A 26,405-nucleotide genomic window follows, 5' to 3' on the forward strand; every position below is an offset into this window, starting at 1 on the left:
TCCAACTTTTCTGTGAATAAATTTTTCCTAATATCAAATTTAAATCTCCCCTGGCACAACTTGAGGCCATTTCCTCTTGCCCTATCACTTGTTATTTGGGAGAAGAGAACAACCCCCATCTCACTACATCCTCCTTTCTGGTGATAAGGTCCCCCTGAGCCTCCTTTTCTCCAGCATAAACACCCCCAGCTCCCTCAGCCTCAGAGGGCTGCAAAATTGCACCACTTCCTGCAGGCAGCAGAACCATGCCATGAATAGGGATAGATAAATTTTGCCTTTATAAGCCATTCCAGCCACCAACTACACATCAGACAACAGCCTAAAGCATGGTATAGCCTTTCCCCATGAGTACCACCTACATTGCTGTACAGCAGCACAGTGTCTCTATTCTGTGCTCTCTATCTTCTTTCTCAGTTGTGGTGTTATGCACTGAAAGAAGAAGTGCCTGTATTTTTCTCTTCCCTTTGAGTATCATGAAGTCCTGGTGAGAAATGATTGTAATTTTAGCATTAGGGCTGCTACAGCTCCTATTGACTGTGTGGTCTTGACCTATGGACAAGGAACATAGGAATGCATGACTTTTTCCAGTGCTGATCAACACTGACTTGCATATTTTAGGTTGTCCCTCAGACTCAGAAATGCACTCTGTTTCTTCCACTGCTCTAATTGAGCATTTCATATTTAGACATATCAGGAGTTAATTAAAACACATGGCTGAAATACATAGAACTTAAAAAAACACTGAAAACTGTGCTTCATGCTTCAATACACATCTGTGTATCAAGCTTGTCCATAACACATTAACTTAATTTTTTCCCCAGTTCTCACAGTGCAGAGTGGAGTCGTGCCTGATTTCAGTCACAGTAAAGCATATCTGGAAATCCACATATGGTCCTGAAACTCTGCTTACTTTAGGCACTGATGTCCTTTCACAGCCTCAGGCCTCAGTATTTGATTATGTACATATGTATTTGACTATGTAAATTTATCTACATTAAGATTATACTGCTCCCCAAAACCTTCTCAGAGAAAACGTCAAACTAAGTGTCCTCCCCACTCCCTTCAGAAATAAGGGTATTAGAAGTATCTGTTTACCTTGTTTGCCACTGCGTTGACATTGGGCCTGGCGTCGTAGATGGTCAGTTTGGAGATCTGCCCGTTGGCCTCCCTGATGATATCAAGATACCTTTCATCATCTTTATTCCGCTTGCCACTCATTCCAACGAGGGGCTGACTGCAGCGCATAATTACAGCCTGAGTCTCGGGATGAATCCACGAGAGGACCTGGGCATGTGTCACACACACATCAGGAAAAAAAAGCATTTCGTAAAAAAATCTTGACTTAAAATTTAAAGCTATGTTCTTTAAAATAGGTGACGTGAAATTAACAACTTTTATTTCATCAAAATACAATCTCAAGACATCTCACCTGCTTCTACTTTAGTCTCGTAAAATTTAATAATAATCTTTCGAGAGTTAATTCTCTTACATATTTAATGTTTACTGAAATCATGCTTACCGATATAATCCTGTGTATCTTAATACTTTCCTACAAGTCTTAGGTGACACAAATAATTTTGAAAAGCAAACTAGAAACAAACACAGCAATATCTGCTGAAACTAAGAAACAATTCAGAAGAATGAACTCATTGTTGAAAGAGTGACTAAGATGCTCCAATTCTACAAGAACAACTTTTTCCTTTTTTTTTTTTTTTTTGGGTAAGGAAGGGAAGTTAAACCTTTCTGCAGTATCTTGAATGTTTTCTGTTCTCTTTAAAGCACATTTTGTTCCTCAGCTCTCTGTACAAAGAGGAGGCACTGGAGCAAAGCACATGCTGCCTTTGTTGTTGTTCTGAGCCGGAGAGGACTTGCCACAAAAGAGAGACAGGGAACTGCCTGGGGAACAGATGCTGTGCCAGAGATTAAAGATAAGCAAGACACCCAAGAAGCAGGCAAAAAAAAAATGCAAATTCACTGGTGAAAAAATATTAAGAAAGAGCATTCTCACCCAGTCTGAAAGTTGTGGGTTACAGAGTAAAAGAACATCAGAGTTCAAAAAGATCCCCAAAACAATCCTCTTCAGAAAGTGTTCAGCACTGAAAGACACTCTGAGCTGAACATTAGAAATGAGACCTGCCAGTGTGTGTGCAGGTGAGCATGATTGGCTATTTCCTGACAAGAATAAAATTACTATTTAAAATTACTATTTTAATAAAATTACTACTCCCAAGGAAATTACTCTCACTGTACAGGCATATGAAAAGCCCTGTCATGAATTCTGAGATGACAGGGATGATACAGCTAGGTTATAAGAACTATATGCACACTCTATACATTACACATATATATTCTCTCCATGTTACATGTTATACAGAGATATGTGTGTATATATAGTAAATTTTCAATTATAGGCCTAGTCTGTCAGTAAATACCATATGTAATAAATATTTATCATATTGAGCTGTACATCTGTTTGAAACTGAGATTCAAGGCAGCTTTCCAATACTGGCTAAAAATACGGCACATCTTCCAAGTTTACCAAATGGAAATATTAGTTAAAACAAGTATTAGGACAGAAATTACTATTTTCTATAGTGCTGTAAAGAGCTGACACATAAAAATTCTCTTACCTCCAAGAATTTTCATTACAGAAATATACTTAACAAGTCAAATGGGTTTTTCTTAAATTGCACAAACTAAAAAGCCCAAGATTTCACTACAGAAACTATGCATGAGGTCTTATTTTAGGACTGACCACTGGAACTAGGTTTAAATGCCATGTGGTTTGCTGACAGGATAACATTATGGGCATCCAACTATAGTCAACCAACCAGTGCAGATGGCCCATCCTTCATTAAGAAAAGGGAAACTGCACTGCTGGCTGTTGTTACTACAAAAGTCAAGCTCAAACCAATGAAGCTGGAATGGGTGATTGTTGTGGGGGAAAAACGGAAGCGTGGCTTGGCCAAGACACCAGCTTCAAGGAGTGAAAACCACCAGCCAATCAAAACTACTTCGCTGTAATAACCATTTCCAAGAAAAGCATCCAGTGTGTCATGTTCGGCAAAAAGTTGCTCGGATTCCTGCTTAAAGCGAGCTGCGCCATAAGGTGAATTCCATCACATAATACTCACCGGGATTCTGTTTCGGGACCTAAAGGCAGCAACTTTCTTGAGGTCCTCATCTGTTGCGTTGTATGGCACGACTAAGAGCGATGGGTACGTGTCACACAGCCCGTAGTGTTCGTTAATGAAAGTCACTCGCCACCGTTCGTTGGGCAGCCCCTGAAACGCAACGCACAGTTCTGCAGCGCAGGTTTTTGGCTGCACAAATGGTAATTCTGCTCTTGAATTTTACATGGCGTTGTGGCCACATGGTGGCAACAACCCACCAATTTAACCTAACTGAAGCGCTGTTTCAAAACAATAGAAGAGAAAGAAGATTACAGGAACACACAAACCGGATCGCTGCAGATGGATCTGCAGCCTTAAACAGCTGCTCTGCCATCTCATACCCTCCTGTACACAGTTCTAGTCTTACAGTAAATTACAAAACAATGACTGAAACTAGGAGATGTATTTCTTTAACTGTGAGATCAAGGAAAGAAAATAACCTTCTCTCCTTCCTTAAAGCCCTGCCTTTCCACTTTCTCTGCTGTGGTCCTAAGCAGTTGTGGGAGGAAGTCCCATATTAACCTTTCTTCCCTGTAGCCTAATACTACCTTCAGGTTAAAAATAAGATCCAGGGGTAACTTTCTGATTGAGAAAGAGCAACTCTTAGTTGCAGTCTGCCCAGTAAGGCATTTCCAGGAAACTGAGAAATACTGATAAGCCCTCCACACACACAGGATGGGGTTTGTGTGGGTGTTTGTATTTTCACTTTTTTGGGTCTTAGGCTTGAACCATGAATCAAAAAAAACTACAGGGGAATAAAAAAATAAGGAAGTTCTTATTGTCTGCTGTTTAATCTTTTTAAATTTTGTATTTAAAGCAAAAAATAAATTATCTAAAAGACATTTTAAAATTAAATATAACATACTCTTTCATTGACATTTTTCCAAAATCCCCTAAAGAGCAAGCAGAATACTGATAGACATTAATAATTTCTGTAAAGCAATGCTGTTTCTAAAACAAGCTGCTTTTTTCTCCCCTCTTTACTTCAGGAAGAAGGAGACCAAATCAAACCTATGTTTAGGACACTGTAGTTTCATATTTGGCACAGTCTCCCCACCCCCTGTGGCCTTAGCAGTGGCACATTGTAAGAGGCATCAATAACTTCCTTCAAAGAGCACCTTCCTGTGACATTCTTGGGTTTTTTTAAAGGTTCCAGTGTTTTATTTGTTTTCTTCAATTTTTTTGAAGCCGCATATCCATCCTCTCCAATTCCCAGCTCCCCCCCTCCCAATAAAAAAAGCTGGTAAGAGCAATGTACAAACAGTAATTCCTCTGTGCAAGTTGTCAGCTGTGAAAGCACCAGGCAAAGGCAACTGTAATAACTCACTTGTCTCCTGTATTCAGACATCGGGTTGTACACCATCCATCCGTTTTCAGAAAACTTCTCTTCATTTACAAAGGCAAAAAAAAGCTGTAAGATGTAAGAGAAGCTGATTACACCCAACTTGGACTGGAATTGGCAAATATGAGGGCTCATCATCAGTTATACCCTAATCCCCCACCACGAGACAGGACTGACTGCTCCATGCCAGCCCCACTCTCTCCACTTAAATCTGGTACGTCCAAGACTGTAAAGCAAAGAGCAAGAAGTAACAGAAGATGCAGAACTGCTAATGAAATAATGAAAATATGGCAATAGTTAGGAGGTGACAAAAATAATAAAAACTATAAAGCTTAAATGGTTGGATCTTTTTTACTGTCAGGAGGTTTAAATATTTTAGAATGGTTTGTTTCCTGTATTTCACATTGCCACCAAGCAAACTACCATCTTCTCACCAAAATTCCTCCAACAGGCACAGCTGCAGTTGCTACACACAATACTAAGCGCTAAATTCAAAGTGTAAAAAGGTTGCAGTTGCTATTCATTGCCATTAGGAAGTAGCTGCCTTTCTGCATCCCCTCCCCAGCCAATCCTCACTAAGAGAAATCCTATTTACCGTGAAGCTCCATGAAAATTTAAAAGTTGCCACTGAAAATTATGTGGTTACACTATCGACTTTTCTCTTGCTTTGTTGCTCACTCTCACAACTCATTTATACAACACAGCGTCCTCACCCAGCATTCCAACAAGTTCCTCATACCTTTTAGCTTCTTCCTCCTTTCAACCAATTCCAAGTGGGCTGTATTACCTAACTAACCGTTTTTTTCTTGGTTTGTTTTTAAAGTTTAGGATGAAAGCAAAAATAATGTTTATTTTAAGAATCTCCTTCACTGAGAAAACTGATTTTGGTGGCCTATAAATTCTTCAGATGCCAAAAGGAGCATGAAACAAAGTTGTTGAAAAAAATAAAAAAATACAATAGAGAATGCATTGTCCTGAGCTAACTGAGCAACAGCAGCCAGAGAAGAAAGTACTCTAGAGCCCATTATAGTTCATCTGTAACAAAAGCGCTGAAAGTCTCCTAGCTATTCAAAAACATTACAAGAAGAAACTGAATGTTAAACCGAACTTCTTCATCTGCATAATTTTCACAGGTGCACACTGGAACTGAGTAGAAATGCAGAAAACACAGCAAGCAAGAAAAAAATATGTGGTCTAAGGTGCCATGAATGATTATGCCTGCAGAGGTACAGAAGTAAAGCAACGCTTCACATGGGCACCACAGCCCCAGAGGGAGAGGTTTTAGATCTTATGAAAGCAACCCCTAATGGCTCCAGGCAATTCTGTTCAGCCCAAAAGGTTACACTGGTTTAAACACCTCTAATCAAAACACAAAACTGAATCCCTCAAAAAATTAGGAGTTTTTTCCTCATGCATTTCAAATAAACAGGTATTTCAAAAGGATGTAATATATTGCTCGCACAAGATACTTTATCTCACTGGTTTTAGAAACTGGAATTTTAAATTAAATCACTATTTCTGAGCAAATGCACTTACTGGAAGGTTTGCAGAAGTAAACAGTGCATTCCCAGTTTTTGTTTTCTGAATATCTTCACCATTTTTACAGGGGTAGACTTGCAGTGCAAGTAAACTTACAATTTTAATTTACAACTTAAAATTACAAATTCTTCTGTCTGAGTAAACTGGTATCAAGTGGTATGGAGGGAAAGATGAAGAAAAGGAAAGAGGTGGACATAAACCATACAAAAAAAAATACTTAGAAGTACAAGCAAGTATCAAAAGTTAAGCAGAAAAACTGAAAATGGTTGTTTATTTGCAAACTAGAAATACAGCAAAACACAAATATCACTATCTCAAGCCGTAGAGTCAACTGATTTGCTTAACTATTAATACACAGCTACACACCAGAACCATCCCCTCCTCCCAAAGGAATTTGCTAGATCCCAAAGAGCAACTATGCTAAGAATTCACCAGGGAACCAGAGACAAAGGAGAATCTTAGAACAGTAGGAAACAGAAACACTGGAATCCTAACAGATCACTTAAAGTCTCAAAGGCAGGAATAAGTTATTTATTTAAGTTCCTACTTACTGCAAGTTTCCTCATGAGACTTTAAAAATTACCCAGCTCAAGCCACGATAAGTAAAACACATGAGTTTATTACAGGGCACTGTGGTAGCTGTTATGCAGAATGGTTCTTTACTGGCAAAAATAAAAAAAGTTGTTGCTCCAAACTAAAAACAAATGGGAGCTACACTGCTCCTCACCCCCAAAAATATTCACAATACATCAAGTGGAAAACTGTATTTTGTTTCCACCTTTTAAAAACCAGGGTTAAATTTACTATGCATGAGGAGGGGAAGAACTGAATCTTTTCTGAAAGAACAATGTCCTACTGTGTACAGCGTGGTTCATTCAAAACACTTGGCTACAGCAGCTTCTGCTACAAAAGATTTCACTAGCACAGTCCACAACTATTTAGGTGGACAACTATGCTTCATCAGTTCTGTTGACATTCCAGGTAGTGCAAATTCTAACTTATATTGCTCAGTAAAAAAAAATTCACTGGTAGAATGGATGAACCAGCAAAACTCTGAAGTCTAATAATGACTCACAGAACACTACAATGAATGAGAAGGTGTATGGAGCAAAAATATGGACTTAGATTTTTATGTGAGCATTCAGATACCCTGCATATATTTATACTCAATTCATATATTTCTCTTTAATTTCGAATTACAGTTTCAGTGTAACAAGCGACCCATATTTATAACCATTTTAATATCAAGAATCATATACTTAAGCAAACATAAGATCTGTGCTTGAATTCAATTGTATTTTATGAGCTGTGTCAGTACAAGGCATATTTAGCCATATTTGGATATTACTTTTATTTGTTAGAAACAAAATGTGATAATGAGCCATATGAATAATTTCTACTGAATAATGTTTTTCGTTGAATGGGATATTTTCTTATTCTAATGCACCAAACTGACAAACCCCATTATAGCAAAGAAGTCAAAGTGGCAAATACATATTTAGATGACAGAACGGTTAGTTATAGTTCAGGCAAGTTTCACTTCTGCACTAATGACCCACATATTTCCACTTTTGTCCTAAATAACCTAAGATTATGAATTAAATGCACTATGCTTGTAGGTGTATGTCTTGATTAACTTTGCTGAAGCTTTTACCTCACACAGTACACCCAATCTGAAGGCAATTCTACAGCACAGCAGGCAAATGGGACAGAAAGAAATTACAGGAAGAAATTATGCCATTTACAATACAATATGCATAGGTTCTCTTATCACTTGATGTAAGATCTGAGAGGTGCTATCTTAGTCAAATTCCATGGCTGAGCTTTTTGTGGATACAGGTTCCTTCCTAGAAGAGCCCCTCATCCACACATACCTCTCAGGGAGGGATGAGAGCAGGGAGGTCACTTCACTGCCCACAGGCATTTAGAACAGGCCAGCTGGGTGTGTATTTATATCCTTCAGAGTGTGGAGGGCAGAGGAAGGTCGAAGAAGGGAACTACATGACCAGCTACTGGAATCACATGTCCCCACAAAGCAGAAAAGCCTTGCCAGCCTCTCTCAGAGCATCACTATTCACACAGGTAAGCCTTTCAAATACCAGAATAAAATAAAAAAAAAAAGCTGGCCAGTTCTACACCACCTTCACAGATCTTTCCTTCCCTTCACAGCTATGGTACATCCCTGCTAAACCTTCTTCTCCTCAGACAATACTTTAGGTACTCTGAGTCTCCATCCTGCCCACCACTCATTTACTTCTTCCCTCCACACACAAAGTTCCATTCCTTCTCTCATTGTTAATCCTGTCTCTCCAACAAAAAGCTGTTCTCCATAGCTCCTACTGTACCAAGCCTGTTTTCCCAGGAATGAAATCAACTGCAGCTTCAGATGTGTCCAGATTTGACAAAAATTATTGTAAATAAAAAAAACCCCACCACTACACGCAAAAGATATTCAGGTTCAGAACAATACTGCAGTAAAATAAAAGTGTGTTTCAGTGTGGGTGTTTTTAGATCATGAATGGGTTTTTCTAAATCAGGATGTAATCAAAAAGCAGAACTGTCATTTGTACAGGTGTACCTGAGCCAACTACATTTGTTTTTTTATCTCACATCGTGGGTTCAAAGTAGGACAGTCTTCAGTTACTTCCAATGTATTGATAACATCTGTTCTAAGTTTGATGGAGATTAATGCTACATGTCCCATGCCAGTCCATCAATGCCAATTAGTCTATCAACTAATTAAAAATCAGTTTCAAATTCTTTTCAGCTGCCATGGGAAACAAAGAAGAAATCAAGGAAATCATTAAAGAGGTTAGAAATAATAAAAAAGGACAGTAAATTAGTACTTAGAACACTTACAGCATGCAAGGCTTGTGAATTTTCAATATCTGCAGTTGGCAAAAACAAGCAAGACTCATCATACTGATATCAGTTAAGGCTTCTGCAAAAGCAAATTAAAGCCTCTGCACAGAATGGAGGTAGGGATTTCATTGCAGATCCACAGTCAAAAGCAAACAACTACTGCTTCACTTGAAGCAGAAGGCTACTACTTCACTTAAAAAAAAAAGCCTTTAAATCTTGTAACATTTTTTGTAAAATACTTTTTATGCTTCACTGTACAAATAATTGTTTACTTCCTTGTAGGTGCTAACCCACAATTACAACACACACAGTCTCTTTTTCAGGTCTCCTACAGACAAAGTACCTGTCTTCAACATTCAATTTATCCTTATCATTTTGTACACAAAAATAATTTGTGATACACTGGTTGCTCACAATACAACATAGCCCTGTGAGATAAAAGAAGAAAGCAGCTGTAGTCTGACAGTACAGTTTGGCAAGCAGTCTATTTACCAGTATAAATATTATATAAATATATAAATATCAGTATAAATACAGTAGTTAAATGTTTACTGTTTATGGAATCACATCAGATAAATACACGTTATACTTGTAAATGAATATATAACATATGCACAATTTATTAAATATTTTACCAATCTTTGTGTGTATTTAAAGATAAAGGTATCATTATACTTGCCTTTAATATGCCATTACTACAACTCAACCAGATACATCTTACCTGTTCATCTAAAAACTAAAATCAGGCATTGCAGTGTTTATGTAACTAACTTCTGATCATTTGAGGTCCAAGTCAGACAGCATGACTACCAGTGTCTCATCAAAGCTGGCATTCCCACAGAGCTATCATGGTTAGAAATAAACACACAGCATGCAGATATTATGGTGGCAAATAATCTTATAAAAATGATGATGTGTAGTTTCAAGATAAGCTCAGGAAGTGAAGCAGCTGCTACACAGAAACTGAACTACAGAGATTAAATATATCTCATCTTTCGTGGTGGTGACAGGAGGTTTGGCTATTTTGGTTTTATTTTTTCAAACTTCTTTAAAAACACTTTCAGCAACAATTTTCTTTCAATTAGTACAAGTCTGCAAACGGAACAGAGGATTAGGAACAGCAGCTGTTTGTTCCCTACCACCTGAGCTGTCAGTCAGATGAGCTATCAGATTTTACTTTATGTCACTGATTCAAGTTGATCTGAACCCAACTGAAACTGGAGACAAACAAGAATTAGCTTCTGGAAGCAAGCACAAAGGACAATGCTGAGGCACTGAGGAACAGTTGTGAACAGACTTGTGATTTATTATAGGTTCTCAAACACTGCTGTTGGGATGGTGATAGAGGCCAATCCTGAAAACAGTAAGTACGCTCCACTCCATCTTTTGGGCTGTATTTACCATCCATTTGTGCGAGAATGGTACAGCATGAAGAAAAAAGAGGCATCTCTACAAGTTCCTGTTTAAGATCAGCTCTAAGGATATGGTTCCACTTCAGTCACATAGAAATCTGACATAAAGTATAAAAATACAGATAAAAACCAGGACAATAAATGGTTTGGTATTAGATGAATAATGAACCACATGGCTGGAAAGTAGAGAGAAGAAGACCAGAGAAAAGCAAGAGCTCAGCATTTGAGTAGCAGAGGGCAATCTTCACCCAGCTATCATGTGGAGCCACAGCACATTCTTGACAGAACATCTCCCTGACTGAGCTGGCTACATGGCCAGAGTGTCAGAGTACACCCAAAGGGAAAGGCAGGCATTGCAGAGCCCATTCAGATACACTGCCACATTCAGACAGTGAAACCTTGTTCTAAACCAGCCATTGAGAAGGGCAGTGCCATCATTCCTCTTCATTCACATCCACCCATAGGTGTCCTGACCCCACTCTCACATTGGTCTAATAAGACAGGAAATAACTTAGCATAAAGCTTTTACTTTTATCTCTTTGTTTAACTTTAGTTCCTTTCAGTTCCCTATCTGGCTCATCATGCAGCCTCAAATTCATGCAAGAAAAACCACAGCTAGAATGAAAAAACAGGCAGAAATGCCCACTTTTGGTAGGATCTTAAACTGCTCATCAAAATAGGGTGAATGCCCACCAAAAGAATCACACCCTTGCTTAGCTCATGGTAAAGTTAAGGGCTCATCCACACTGTGCCATTAGAAAATAAGCACAGGTTCAACTTCAGATGTAACACAGGCACACTTCATTTCACTCCAAAGTAATACCCTGCTTCAGACACAGCTGAGACAAAGTACAGCCATGCTCCACACTGTCACTGTCTTCCCAACTTTGGTGCCTTTCCAGGCAAAGGCAAAACTACTACTGCCTTGACCAAGATTTTTGTTATTGAGTGCAACTTTTACTGGCAAGTTACATTCATGCAGGCCATATCAGGATGAGCTCTACTTGGTTCAACAGGTCCAGCAAATAAAGCAGGAAGTGGACTACTCCCCACATTAGTCACTGCCATCCCTAGAGATGATCACTGGGTCATTTTGGGTGACAAAACCTAATACAAGTCCACATCTCATCACCGTGTTATTTAAGCCCTATAATTGGACTGGACACCATAAAAAATAATTCCACAAGGCACTCAGTCCCAAGTCAGTTACAGCTTGATTTATCCGTATTCACTACATGCAAGTCCACAACTCCTCAATGTAAGGAAAAACAAATTCTTCACCATGAGAATGTGGATGAGATTGCCCAGAGACATGACAGAGTCTACCTTGCAGGAAATATTCCAGAATTGTTGTCCACAAGCGTTGTCTTACCATGTCTTTTTGTCCTGAAGTAAAACTCTTGGTGATCCGTATTTATCATTGCCTTGGAGACTGCCTGATAGCTTAACATTTTCAAGAAATCAAGTAAGGCATGTACTATATTCCCTAATTAGAGAGGATAACTTGCAGTTTCTAAGCAATGAAATCTGTATGGGGCAGAGGTGCTCAGTAGTTTACCTGAAGTACAGCATTTAGCATCCAATATTTTACAAAATATATAGATAGAAGTGTTGTAAATATACAAAATGGAAGCATTAATTCTTTTCAGTTTATGCTGACAGCAGATTCTGTGGTTATTTTTTTAAGCAGCCGTGATGTAGCCATTAGTAGGTCAAACAGTTAAAGTTAATTGGCAAGAACTCTGCATTAAGAGACAACTCAGTAGTATAAATGATGTAACTTACCAAGTTATGAGACTGGGGAAAAGCATATTTTGTCAGGACTTCAAATATATCTCTTCTACTGTGCCCTTCTTGTTTTAATGCAAACCGTAAATTCCTCATATCCTAAAACAAAGCCATTATCTTTTAGGTGAACCAAAGCAGTGAGATGCCTCTCTCTGTAGAAATGCTATATTATACACTAAACATGATTTAGAATCTGCTTGCAACACACCTCAAACCCTTGTGAATGTTCACGTTTTTTTCTTACCCCATAAAACAGAAAACAGCTTAAGAATTGTACTAATAAAGCAGTACCACACTGTGTGGTGCAAATGCCACTTGGGCATGAAGCCACCAGAAAGGGCCATATCTGATACACTGAAGTCTCCCAAGCCATTGAATGTTTGCAGGATGTCAATATTCTGTGTAGAATACATTTCTAGTTATTTTCTCATCACTACTGTCAAAAATAAGCTTTCTGCACATTAACTGCTAAGAATCAAATGTGCAAACACACTTGATCCAATAAAGGACCCTGAATTACCCACTGGGAACTCCCCTGTGATCACATTTTTTTTCAATTTCCTATTGAACTACTGGCAAGTCTTACTTTACAGGTTATATCTAATCCGTAAGAGTTTTCTCCTCTGCTGGAAGCTCCTCCCATTTTTTCAATCCTTGAAATTACGCCCAATGGAACGTTCAATACCACGACTGGATCCTGCAAGGAAAGTTTTGAGTAAGGAAAAGATTAATCTGAAAAGAAGACTCAAGCAAAATGTTCCTATGCATTCCAGAACAGAAAGCAGATGTGAAATTCGTACAGGAAGCACAAACATGTTTCTGCCTTGAAGTCTTCCCTCCCAACATGTTATGAAGTTTCTACCATCACTCTACAGCCTTGAGCATCATCCAATTTAACATGCAACAGAAATACTTCATGCCTAATGCAGGATGCAGAGAAAATAGGTGGCAACAGCCTAAAAGATGCCTTCTGCTACATTCTATTGATTGTCTCTGCTTGTTATTACTGCTTTATTGATATACTGCATAAAGCAGAACTAAATAAAGAAGAGACATTACTAGTAGAGTTATCTACAACCACAAAAGACCTCAATTCAATAGTCCTAAACCCTTATTAAAAACAAACAAACAAACAAACATATGAAACAGTTCACAAGCACATTTTATTTTCTTCCATATTGCTGCTTATCAAACAACTACCACTCCCCCCACCCACATGAGGTTCTATTGATCAAAGTATTTTTCTTTTCCTTTTCAAGGACAATCAAAGTCTTGGTTTACTGATAGCCACGTTAAGAACTATTGCACATCATGAGCTGCTGCCCTTGATCTATCATAGAATAAGTGTGTAAATGGAACAGCTATCAAGAAAGCTCCAACAGAAAAAATATAAAGGTATCAGTTAAGTGTGATTAAACTAAAATTACACTTTTACAACACATTTAACTTTGAAGAACTTCTGTTTTTATACAGATTTCTCAGTGGCACAAAGGCAATTACTATTTAGCCATTTAAGATATGGTTACTACAGACATTACAGGTCATTTCAAGCAAAAAGCCTCCCATGCAATTCCACAAGCACATGTGTGCCAAAACTAAAACAAATTAACTGGCCACAAAATAATTCAAAGGCAGTGGGGGTGAACGGAAGGGAGTTTAAAGCCAACTCATCCCATGGAAGTAATTGTGGCATATTACTCACATTTTCCACACTTCTTAGGTACAGCCTGTAGTTTGTGATGTACACTCTTCCTTTAACAGGGCCATTAAAGGGACACATATAAATAACATCCTTGTCTGTAAGAAATGCAACACTTCTTAAACATTGTGAGAAGACAAAAATGAGAGCTAAAGACAGCATCATTAAAGTAGCAGTAAAATAAAAAGAGAGCTGTACTCATAAGAGCCACTCAGAGAATTTAAAAAGTAATAAATTTGAGTTTTATCCATGAGTTTTTATTTGAGACTCATACACTAAACTTGTCCAAATTAAGTGCAGAAAGTTCAGCAGCCTTCCCTAGTTACATTTGTGTTCTCCTTCTCAGCAGTACATGGGAGAGGGTGGGACATAGAACAGTGGGTACCGTGATTACTGTACCAGTCTATTCACTATCCCAAAAGAAATACATTGTTGATGCCATTACATCTTTCTGTAACCAATTCTGCATTGAAGTAGTAGTTCAAGTTGTGAAGTGTTTAGGGAATTCAGCATGCTGAAGAGAAACATTACATTTCAATTTGAGGCAAATCAAATACAGCAGGGCCATCAGCAGTGTTTCAGCAAAGACAGCAACAAAACAAATACTAGAACATACCACTCAAAAAGAAGATTTAAGTGAAGCAATGCAGTCAGAATCACAGAATCACTAAGGCTGGAAAAGACCTCTGAGACCATCGAGTCCCAGCCATGACATTAAAGACTTCCCATCTATTTCTTCCTGTCCATTCATTCCTTTAGCCCAATCTACTTATCTGCCTTCCACAATGAGCACCCTCCTTCCAATGTGGTGCCCTGAAGCACTGACAGTTTTCATAAGGATCATATCATACATCCATCTTAGTCCCACACCCTCTCCCTCATGCCTTCCTCATTAAAACCAAAACTGCTTCCTCTGAATCACCACTTTGCTTTCACCTCAGCCAATCTGGTTTACAAACCTACCTAACAAATCCTCGGTGGGGGGAAGGGGAAGCTCCACAAATAAAAGACAGACCTCAACAAAAAAAGTCCACTTCAAGAAGATCCTCCATCGAGTAAGAAAACCGTACAAAATACACGACTCTCCCTTATGCTACAACATCACTGTATATAAAGGCCAACAAGGGCAGAGTAGCTCTGTTCACGCCCTATTGTGTCAAGGACTCACAAGATGGTACTTTGGGAAGTCACAGTTTGGGCTCAGGTTCCACACTACTGTACAAGGCATCAGGAATTCTCCCGACCTTGGAAAGCTTTGAGGAGCTCTCGTCACTAGACATGTGCTACTTAGCCTGTAAATACAATTATGACACAGCTTGGCTTGCAATTTCCTTCTATCAGAGGATCTGCTGTGGGTGGAAATCAAGAATTTAAAGGCTTAAAAAGTAATTTGTGGTAAGTGATAAAAAGTCCCTATCACAATTACTTGGAAAAATTCATGATATTTCAGCATAGTGCAGTAGGATACATGTATCTGCCAGAGTGCTGAACACACTGCATCAGGCATCTCTAGAGCTTACCTGTAACTCTGGTCTCTCCTGGCAGACGAGGTATTTCTTCATTTTGTTCCCAATTAGTTCCATCTTTTAGAGTCTAGCAGAAGAGAAGCACAACAGCACACCATATTTTATTTACAATTTCTCCAAGTTTCAGATTAAAAAAAAAAAAATCTTTAAAAGTAATTCCTGCATGGGAAAGAACAGGTTTTGCCACAGTAGGAACTGACAGACTGAACCAAAACAGGAACATACCACTATCTTAAACTGCAGCTATTAAACATTTAAAGGTTGAACAAATCTGAAACATAAGCATGTTTTAGTCTTTTTCCTAAAAGCATAGTCAATTATATTTGCATTAAATTGGAATTAAATTTCTATACTGTAAGTTCTCTGCAAACTTTGTGCATTTAATTTTCCAAGTACACTGGACTTGGAAGAACAAATCAACTGAAATTACTAAAGCAATGTACTCACAACTATCACACACAATCTACTCTTTTGTGACTTTCCCACGTTCAGTAGGTTCTGTTTTCTTGCACCCAGGTTACATTTTCTTCAGCTGCACAGCATTAAAAAGCAGAGGGGGATGACATTTAGATTGTTTTAATGTATTTTTCACTGCAGATGAAAATTTTAAAACTGAGCCAAACAAACATAACAAGATTTAACTTAGCAATTGCAATACAGAATCCTTCTAGGGCAACAAAGTGCCAAAAATTTCAAGGATAAGAGTACAGTAGAACTGATTTGAAGGAGGTTCTCATTAGCTGTGACAGAGAGTACTTCACCCATCCATTCCAAAAGATATTTAAATCAACTCAGTTAACTGCATTAGAATTTTAGCAATAAAAATAAGTATATACATTCCAGAGAATTCATTTAAGTACTCATTTTTCTAACCAATTATGCAAGACAATGATCTCTGGAAACTCTGATGTAAAAAAAATAAAAACATGAAGAAAGGTTACACTCACCCTTTTACTTGAAGAACTCTCCAAGGAGTTTGAATTATATTTAGGTGTTGATGATGAGGCCATACCAGGTATCTGACAAATAAGCACAAATATGGAGACTTAAACTTCCTCCTGGACTATACACTATTTACAGGAGAGATTTTTAGATTTTGGAGGTCCACAGGTAGACATCAAGAACTTACAAGAATGTTTTGCAAGTTACTGGTAATTAAAAACATTACACAATGCCTCATAATTGAAGGTCACTATTTAAAAGCATCTAAATCTAACAAATTCATTACTAGCTTTGCAATTGGTTCCTATAAGAAATATTCTGACTCAAGCTCTAGACTGGAATTCAGTTGTTGGAATACTATTATTAGTTCAGTCAACAGACATTAGAGTGCTTGTTTTAAGTGACTGGAAACACATATTATGAAATGCAACCTACTTGGAGTATTATTGCACAGCTCTCGAAGTCACAAGCATGTCAATACACTCAAGTGTTTCAAGTTGAAAAAACAACAACAAAAAACCCCCAGCAGAAGTTCCACAGTACTTCTCCATTTAAAAACAATCCCCCATTTCCTAACTGGAGCTTCAGTTAGCACACCAGAAGAGGGAGTGTCCAGCCTTCTGGTCCGAACAACCTTCACGTATCTGAAGGAAAAGGATTTTATTTATTTTTTAAATGGTGCTTCTAAAAGACAGAATCTCATGACAGAGAATGCATCATCCTAATTTCCCAACAGTGCACAAGGGGTCTCTAGGAGTAACAGTGGGAAAACACTCATACTTCCTTTTCACTCATCACACACCCTTCATCAACTGATCTGACATCCCACAGCAATCTTGGAGAGGTTCTGTTTGTTTGGGGGGGGGGAAGAGAAAGGCACTACAGACTACACAATCTTTGTTCCTATTCCATAAACGTAACATTGTAGTCTTAAATAAGCACCGTCTCTCCCCTCTCAACACTGGAAAGTTTGCCCAGATCTCTCTGCACCTTGACAAGTCAGCCCATGCTCCTGAGTAACAGTGGGCTGACAGTGACACTGCAACAGTCCCACACAAGTGACAGCGACAGATCCGCCTGCAAGAGGCAAAGTGCTCTCGACGGTACCATAACAGCACAGCAATGTGTCTGTGCAGGAACAAAGTGGGAAACCACAACCTGCAGTTCTACAGGTTTGTTGTCCAAGTCTTGCTTATCTCATAAAGAACACAGGAAACCTGACACTGTGTTCAGAACTGTAATATTCAGTGATACAGCTTATCAGTAAAAAAATCAGATCTCTCCACAAAAAAAAAAAAAATGAACACATTAAGTTGAAGAATGAAGAAAAACACTTCTGAATGCCACAGAGCCTGTGTGTCCCTTCTGGGTCTCCAGCTATCTCAGCTTTCTCCAAACACTGAAACAGTGGTCCTGAACTGATGTTAGTGCAATGTCAACAGTTTAAATGAAAACCTGTTAGCAATTAAAATTAAATCATTGCCCTTTCAATCTACCCTTTACAGAAGTACTACTGCAACACTGGAGTCTAATGTTTGGACAATAAAATCTAAAGGGAAGACACTTTCAGTTTTTCCTTTCTTGCAGTATCTTAAATACCACAAAACTTAAGGTAGATTTAACTTTTGCTATATTACTATGCTAACTTATGAACATCCAATATTTGTTCAGATGACTTCCCTTAATTGATAGAAATTGAAGGTTTTACAAAGGTAAAAGGCATATATTTACTCAGAAGCTTGTATTAAAAAAATTTTCCACATGAAGTGTTTTTTTATTTGTATTTTAAGTGAGAAGTGCCAGGTGAGAGAGACAGAGGTACAGCAGCGCCAGTTTTTCTATGTCAGCAGAGACTAAATGGTTTTAACTGGAGCTCACATAAATTTAAATTAAGGCTGCACTAACCACGAGAGACACGAGCGCACAAACAAGCCCTAGGAAAGTGACTTTTAAAAGGTATGACAACCCTGAGTAGATCTGCACTGCAAAATGGAAATTCTGACTGCAGCAGGTACCGGCACACCCGAGTTGGCTGTTCATCTTGGAACTACAGCCACTCCAGTGGCAGAGCCACAGGAAGGACCTCAGCAGAGGTCACACGAGCCCACCCAGGTTCCTGGACACTCACCTCGGAGCCAAAGCACTGCCAAAGCTCTGCAGAACAAAAGCTGGTCTGGACGTTCCTTTATCCCTTCCAATCCCGAGCTACTCCTGCTGCTCACACAGGGAACAGCACCAAGTGTTTCAAAAGCCTTTCCGTTTCCTCCTTTGCTTTCTGTATTATTTCCTCCCCCTATTGCACACTCACTGAGCTTTGGCTGAGCTGTTGAATTACATGAGGTGAGCTGAGGTTTGGAAATAATCCAGAACACTGACTACAATTTACACTGAGATGCAGAAAAGTTAAAAGAAACAGGCACAGACCCTTTCAGGTTCTCAGAAGAATTTCTCTTTGAGGAACCTGACATCACAGAGGTCACAGCTTCCCTCCACGCTGCCACCCCACCAGGCCACTTCAAGCAAACAAGGTGTGTGTGGCTATTGCAGCAATTTGTGTTTCTGTGTATGCAAGTTTACTTTGTGTAAAATTCCCCCAACTCTTCTTGAGACTCATTTCTTTCAACATACTTTACAGTGAGAATGAATTCACTGACTTCAATTTCTATAGAATACTTTATTATAGAATTACAACCAACTACTCTGTTTCATTTTCAACACTTTAGTGATGCAAATTAGAGGTATTCAGAGCTAATCAAGTTGAATAAATATGTAATGAAGATAAGGTATTATCTGTCAGGATATTTTTTAAATCCAAGCATTTTCACTAAAATTAATGCAAGTTATTTCATCAGTATATAAGTGGAAGAATTCTTCTAATGCTGCAAAAATTTTACTTTGAAATCCAATCACACCTAAAAACCCCAAATACTAATAAGCACATTTATAACCACCCACATTTCCAGAAGTAAACTATGGCCAAGTAACCCTAACCCCTCCTTCTGCACCATAAGGCAAAAGTCAGGCAGTGAAAACAGGGCACAAGGAGGTTGCAGTCTCCATCCTCTGAGGTTTCTAAGACCCAGCTGAATAAAACTCTGACCAACTGAGTCTGATCCTCCTTTGAGCAAGGCCTTCTGAAGTCCCTTCCAACCTGGATTACATTATGCTTCTGTACCTTCAGACTATAGACAAGATTAAGTTCTCATTAAAAGTACCCATCAAACAAGGACAAGCCCTTAAGGAAGTGGACTCCTCTATACCAAGGGAAAGTAAGTTTTCAGAAACATGTAAAATGAATATGAAATATTTCCGTTTATAATATTATTTCTTTTTCTGTCAAATTGTAGAAGTATCTTCTGGCAGCCTCACAAAGTAATATTGCCATGAAGAATTTAAAAAACATACTCTACCATAGTCTTAAAATAGCTACAACTTTCTCATTATCACAGAGCAGCAGCAGTCCTTCCACACAGGGAAAAAACCTTACAAGTAGTTTTCCACTGCAAACACGTTTTATTCCCCAATATCACCCATATGTACTTCTACAGTCGCACAAAAATTGAAAACCATACAAAGCTCACACTTGTCAGCAGCTGAACAGAAGTACAATTACTCTGCAAATTTAAAACAAGTCAGACAACTCTGTTTATGATATTCTGCAGTTACAAACAGTTGAATGTTCTTCCCTGAATCTAGAATAGCAAGGAGACAAAGCAATTTTACTGGATTTAACTTGAACTAATAAACAGAGCTTTGTTAAAATTACCAGAACTTAATATAGTAACACTATCGAGAAATGTGGGCTCCAGTGATCTTACAATAACAATTAAATTGCTTGGGATCTGTGTTTTCGTTAAAGATGATATTTATACTTGTGCTTCCTAGGATTCATGGGAATGGAGGCACAACATTTGAAAGGGTAGGCACTGAGGGCCAGATTTTAGGAAGTCAATTCAAGGACCCTACCTGCTTTTTGTGAATAAATGCCAACAGACACAAGCGTATGTCCACGTAAAAAATCTAAATAAACTTTAAAACACATAAAAAAGCTTTTGAAGGTTGAGACATTTGAAGCAATCAGCTCCTCTTCCCTTAAGGTTCTTCACTAAAAACAGGTTACAGAATGTGAGCAGTCTTTCCACCCAGACTCTTATTAAGCCATGTTAAGATTGACAACAGTCTGGTGAAACTCGTTCTCATTGTTTATGACCCAGGAATAAATTAAAGCTCATTTGACATTTTGCTGGTCCTTTTAAGGCTTCATCTTCACACCAGAGTCACAGTAAAAATATTTTAACGATTGCCTGAGCCACACTTCTATCAACCTAAAATCTTTACATGTATAAAGTAGTTTGCAACCAAACAACATAATCTGCATCTGCCAAAGGATTACTACCACAAACGTCTGGACTCAGGTAAACTGCATCAAGTAAATTGTGAGCACCACTTTCCAGATATTTAATATTTTGTCTTCCATCACTGGATTAAAACTTTGAAAGAAATCACTTTCAAATTCGTACCTATATCAATCATTTGGAGCAACAGCAATTTTGACAGCACTTAATGAAAAATGGAAGTTTTTCACGTTGTATAGTCTATAATGTTAATGCAGAATGCATTAATAATGCAGGATGTTAATGCAGAAAGATTAAGGAAAATAAATTGCTAAATTACCATATACCAAAAATACAGAACATACGGAGAGGTAAATATGATGAAGAAACACCCATGATTCATATTATTATAATTGAAACAGTTATTTTGTGTGTTTATGTATGAATGTAAAATATAAAGACACCTAGATAAACATGAGAATTATTTGCTTTTATCAGAGTCAGATTTATAAAAAAAACGAACAACAAAAAGTTCATCAGAACATCTTCCAGAATCATTTAGATTTCTGTCACACATTCATAACCACAGCACACAAAGTTCTCACAATCCTGCTCCAGGTAATGGTTTGTGCAAGAATGAACAAAGTCTGTGCCTCTCCCAGGCCTGTCCTAAATAGTTACAAAACTTACTAAGTCCTTTCATTTGCTGACACAGTAATTCAGAAAAGAAATGGAGCACTTCCAAAAATTACAACTGGGCAATTATATGACACCCGAAAGCGATCGGTGCATGGGGTTAATCGATGAAGATCTCCAGGGCATCTGCCAGTCTGGACAAAAATGAAGTTATTTTCATAGTTAGACCTGACACCAAATAAGCAATTATTTCAAGAGAAGAAAAATAGTATTACACTAGTAAATAATTATTCACTGTGCTTGAGTACAGGGATACAAAACCAAGTCAGAATAAAAAAACCTCAGCAACAAAGGCAGTTTTACAGACATCAGCTGTCCCTAACCAAACAGCACCAATCAACCAAAATAAACCAGAGAGACTAAAGAGCCACAACCAACCAACCAACCAACTCCATAAGAATAAATGCATCTCTTTCAAGCTCGTTTAACCAGCTATATTTTAGCACAAAAGAACTATACTCCGAAACAAAAATAAGGTAGCAGAAGTCCACCCTCTTCTCATCCCAAAGAAAGATGCACTCCAGAATCCCTCATGTAGCCAGTTCTCTACTAGACTGTGAACAGCAGCTGTACAACTCACCACGGACAGCTGAATTTGTTTGTGAAGAGCCAGAGACGCTCCACCTCCCAGAAAAAGCATTCTCTTGTTCCCTAATGTGCCCTGCATTTGACAGGGCAAGTCATTGTCCCCAAAGGATTCAACACGAACAAATGCAAACAAACAACAGTTCACAACAGTCAAGTGACTGTTAATTCACCAAACAAATTAGAAGTGCACCAGTTGCCTGCCCTCCTATTTCACACACTCACTGTACCAGGGAATTTTGAAGGTATTAGCAGGAAGCCCTCACACTAACAGAAAGTAGTATCCTGACAATGGAATTCTACAAATGGCACCAAGCAGCAACAGCCTGGCAGAAAGTTTGGTCAAAAAAAAAAAAAATCTCAGTACCACCAAATCCCTATGCAATTCTGCGTACACGCTCCTTAACAAAAATTCTTGTAGCCTCTTGGAGCCAGGTATTGAATAAATAATAGCTGGAGGGAGTAAAAAAATCCTGAGCTCTGCCTTGATTGATATTACTCCTGCCTCTATTGAAGCTTTATGTTTTACTGTCTTAACTCCTCATGGAATTTAACTCTCACCCAATTTTCAAAGTATATCACGACTTGTAACAAGACCTAACATAAAGGTTTGTAACATTACTTTTTTTCTAATTATCAACCCAGTTGCTTCCTCCTTTCAAATTACATTGAAAATATAGCTCAGGGTGATATCCCTGGCTTTTATCCCAGCAAGCTTTCCTGTAAGAGAGTTAGAAGTCCTCTCATAAAGACAGAAGATACAGTAAGACACATACCATCATGAACACTAAATAACTTAACTGTTGATGGACTCTGATCTGTTAGTTAGATAATTTTCATGCTTTATATCACCATTACAAAGAAAAGCAGCACCTGGTTCAGTGATAATATATTTGCTAAAGCCTGTTTTCCAGCAATTTTTGGAGGTAAATTTTTGCAATTTACAGTAACAATTATTTCTGTCCACTTGTACTCACCTATTGCTAATCTTGTATTTGTTCTATCTGTATTACCTTTCTCTTGACATGATTATCTTTTTTCCCAGACTGCTTTTTAATATTCAGTCTGGTAGTTGAGTTCTTAAATGAGAGTTCAGTCTTGTGAGTGGATCAAAGAAAGCAGTGGTTTTCCCTCTAACAGTTAAACCTGCCTAGATTAGGTGCCATGACAGAAGTGAGTGGGGGTTTTTAAGGAACCATTTGTCAGATTACCTCTAGAATCAACATTACATCTGTAGGAAACCTCTGCCTGAAGGCTGATCTGTGGCTTTCTAAACCCACCCAGTCTATTTTCACCACTCTGCATCCCCTGCAGGGAATGCATACCTCCCACATTGTCAAAAGCTGATGCAGTTGACAGGAAAGCCTATGGGATAGCAAACACGGCTTCCAAGTTTTCTATTAAGAAAGCTTTCAGTTGTTCTCTGCTCATTCTTCTTGAAAGATATCCCCTTAGGCCACTGTAGTTCTATTCCTAAAGATTTAACTGATGATTCCACAAGAGAAATGGAAAATGTATCTGTTACACATGATATACTGTATTAAAAAAATGACACTAACAGTTAAAATTGCATTCCCTACTCAGACTTTCCTCCAACTTTCCTTTGAGAACGTGTACAACTAATGCATCAGACTCACCCTCTGTCATCTGCTGTTTAGTTCCTTCTTCCACTACATGAATACACACAATGCACAGAGAAAGTACCATTCTGAGCTGACCTGTGCAATAAAAAGTAGACTAAATAGACTATGATGAAGTCACTCACAAAACACTCTTTGTTTCCATCCCCAAGAAAGGGGAGATTGGGACTACCCTGCCAAATTCATTCATGGGGCAGCACCACACTTTTGGGTGTGCTCTCTTTCAACCAAAAGGCATAGAAAGTTTGACACTCCCCACGTCTGCCTGTGTATATCACAAATTGATGGGTCCAGGCACATCCCAGCTTCTGGCACACGGCCTTTCCACTCACTACATGCAACAGCACAGCCAAGATGCTGCACATCAATTAGATTTTGTCGAAAAACACATACCTCATCTTACACAAAGGTGTAATGCAGTCTACTTAAAGACACTTACCCTTTTGTTCTTTTGCTCAGAAGCCTCCGGATTTAATAAGTCATTTCAGTTGTATAAGACATAGATGCACCTGCTTCAGTGAGACGAGAGGAAAACAGTGTGTTCATTCCTTCAACTTTCCAACAACTTCTGACTTTCGTGCTGTCAGGAATGGAACAGGTAGGAAAACATCATTAGCACTGCCAGAAAAGTTCAATGGACATTACTTTTAAAAAACTTCAAAAAGAAAGCAAAACCCCAGAATAGTTCTATTAAAACATTCTGAAGAAAGGAAGCAAACAGTACTAGTACTTTTTATGTTTCACCTTGTGTCAGGAGGTTTGCCATCAAGTAATTGGAATTGAGAACATTTCCTTCTAAACCATTAAGACCTGGTTTTGAAATGTTTTAAAATCAGTCTTATGCAGACCTTTAACCATGCTTATGCTCCCCATACGTATTTGAGCACCTTTCTGCACGCAGTTGAGCACTTCCTCTCTCAAGCCTTCCCAAAGAACACTGTAATTTGTTTCTTTTCCTAAATACATTCAGGAATGATTCTCATCTGAAAGCTGCTATGTACCTCATCCAAGTTCTTAGAGAAAACTAGTAAGTTGTCTCCTTTAAAAGCGCACACACCATATTTACAGTTTTACAGATTTACAGTTACATCTCATTAAATCGGTCTTGCACTCTAAATTAAGTACTGTTAGCTAACACTGTAACCCTACCTACAGGAATACATTAACACCAGAGCTTGCTCAGCCTCAGTGATGCTACAAGCCCCTCTCTTCAGCAAGTGCATCTTTTGCAAGTTTCCTTCTGACCAATCACAGAACGATAAACAGAAGTGCAAAAAAGGGAAAATTCTGCATTTTATTGAAAACAGCTCTATAACTCATCTCCTGTGACATTTGCCACACAATGAAGTCACATGCAGTGCCAGAAGTTCCTGTGTTAAGGTTCATTACCAGCTCTGTTAATAACTCTACAGCCTAACTTTTTTTAACCACCTAAACCACAAATTAACATTAAAAAGAAAACTACAGCAGGAAGGAGTCTCTGGCTTTCTGTCCCACTGTTCCTGTACCGTGACATACCTTGTCCCTCAAATCTGGCTAATGATAAACAAATGTATGCCCACTAGCAAGCAATGAGCACAATAGTGCAGAGAACAGGTGCTGTGCCATAGAGCCAAGGCATTTTTTAAACATCCTCAGTTTTGGTTAGTGCCTATTGTGACAAGTCAATCTACAGGGCAACTACAGAACACTTAACATCTACACATTTTTAATACTGAGTTTGCTGCTTTTTATAGCACCAAGAAAAATGGAGGTTTCTGTGCAAAGAACTAATGCCCTTATTATGCTCTTAATAAACGTACATCTGAAAAAGTTCACAATGACAAACCAAAACTCACCAACTACACAAAATAGAAAACATGCTTTTTGACTGCCACAGCACCAAACCCAGCAAGCAGAAACGGCCTGTCGTGTTCAAGAACCATTTCTTGCTTTAAATCAACCAGAAAGTTTGCTCTGCGGTGGAAGGTTTCAGCTTTACAGCCGTGAACACCGAAAGAAGTCACACTGCCTCGAACGAAATTCAAACCGGTCAGAAATGAACGCCACAGAGGCTTGAGAGCCTGAAAGCGAACCGAGAGCACTCGGGGTGTTTTCGCGTCACAGGAGAGGGCTTCTTTTGAGCAGGAAAGGTGGAAATCCCGCTCCGGGAGTGATGCTGCACAGCGGGGCGTGAGGGGCAGGGGAGGCCGGAGCTGAGGCCACGGGCAGCGGCCGGGCCCACGGGCACCCCCCGGGGCTCGCACCGACACTCCCCGGGCGACCTCACGGGCCCCACACCGACACTCACCGGGCCCCACACCGACCCTCACGGTTCCCACACCGACACTCACCGGGCTCTCACGGCTCCCACACCGACGCTCCCGGAGCGCTCCCGGAGCCCTCACGATTCCCTCACGGACCCTCCCGACGCCGCCACCGCCGCGGGCCCCAGAGCGGCGGTCACGTGACGGGCCCGCGCCCGCCCCGCCCCGCGGGGGCTGCCGGGAGCGGCGGGCGAGGGGCGGGGCCGACATCGGGGGGCGGGGTTAATTCGCGGGCCCGGGGGCGGGGCCGAGGGGCGGGGCCGAGGGGCGGGGCATTTTAACAACAGTTTTATTAATTAATTTCAAGTGTCTTCTTTACTATCAACAATTTACACCCGGAACTCCGAAAACTTTGGAAAAATCAAGACCGAAAACAACGCAAGGGAACTGGGCTGGTGCCCCTTATGACGGAAAAAAGTGATTCTAAAGCAAAAAATATTTTTGTAGAATAAGTGTGGAACTGTGTGTTTTATATTGATAAGAAACAGAAGCAAGAAGTGAACAAAAGGAGATGAAAGTCAGTTCAGTCTCCCTTACACACGCAGTTTCGTCTGTTGATTT

General features: G+C 39.1%; 1 protein-coding gene across 2 annotated transcripts in view; it reads right to left on the reverse strand.

Moving 5' to 3' along the window:
* MTM1 (myotubularin 1) overlaps positions 1–25,990 on the reverse strand; it is a 37,426-nt gene extending 11,436 nt beyond the window's left edge. For both annotated transcript variants that reach the window (XM_050310380.1, XM_050310379.1), the window contains exons 1-10: positions 25,872–25,990; positions 23,978–24,118; positions 16,289–16,360; positions 15,336–15,408; positions 13,819–13,913; positions 12,703–12,813; positions 12,114–12,215; positions 4,501–4,584; positions 3,135–3,284; positions 1,096–1,284 (exon numbers count right to left, since the gene is read on the reverse strand). In XM_050310380.1, coding sequence (XP_050166337.1) covers positions 1,096–1,284; positions 3,135–3,284; positions 4,501–4,584; positions 12,114–12,215; positions 12,703–12,813; positions 13,819–13,913; positions 15,336–15,408; positions 16,289–16,351 — 867 coding nt within the window. In that variant the 5' untranslated portion in view covers positions 16,352–16,360; positions 23,978–24,118; positions 25,872–25,990. The remainder of the gene's footprint in view (positions 1–1,095; positions 1,285–3,134; positions 3,285–4,500; positions 4,585–12,113; positions 12,216–12,702; positions 12,814–13,818; positions 13,914–15,335; positions 15,409–16,288; positions 16,361–23,977; positions 24,119–25,871) is intronic.
* Positions 25,991–26,405: the final 415 nt, after the last annotated feature.

The sequence above is a fragment of the Myiozetetes cayanensis genome, unplaced genomic scaffold, assembly GCF_022539395.1.
Source record: "Myiozetetes cayanensis isolate MyiCay16 unplaced genomic scaffold, myiCay2020 scf15, whole genome shotgun sequence".
Classification (NCBI taxonomy): domain Eukaryota; kingdom Metazoa; phylum Chordata; class Aves; order Passeriformes; family Tyrannidae; genus Myiozetetes; species Myiozetetes cayanensis.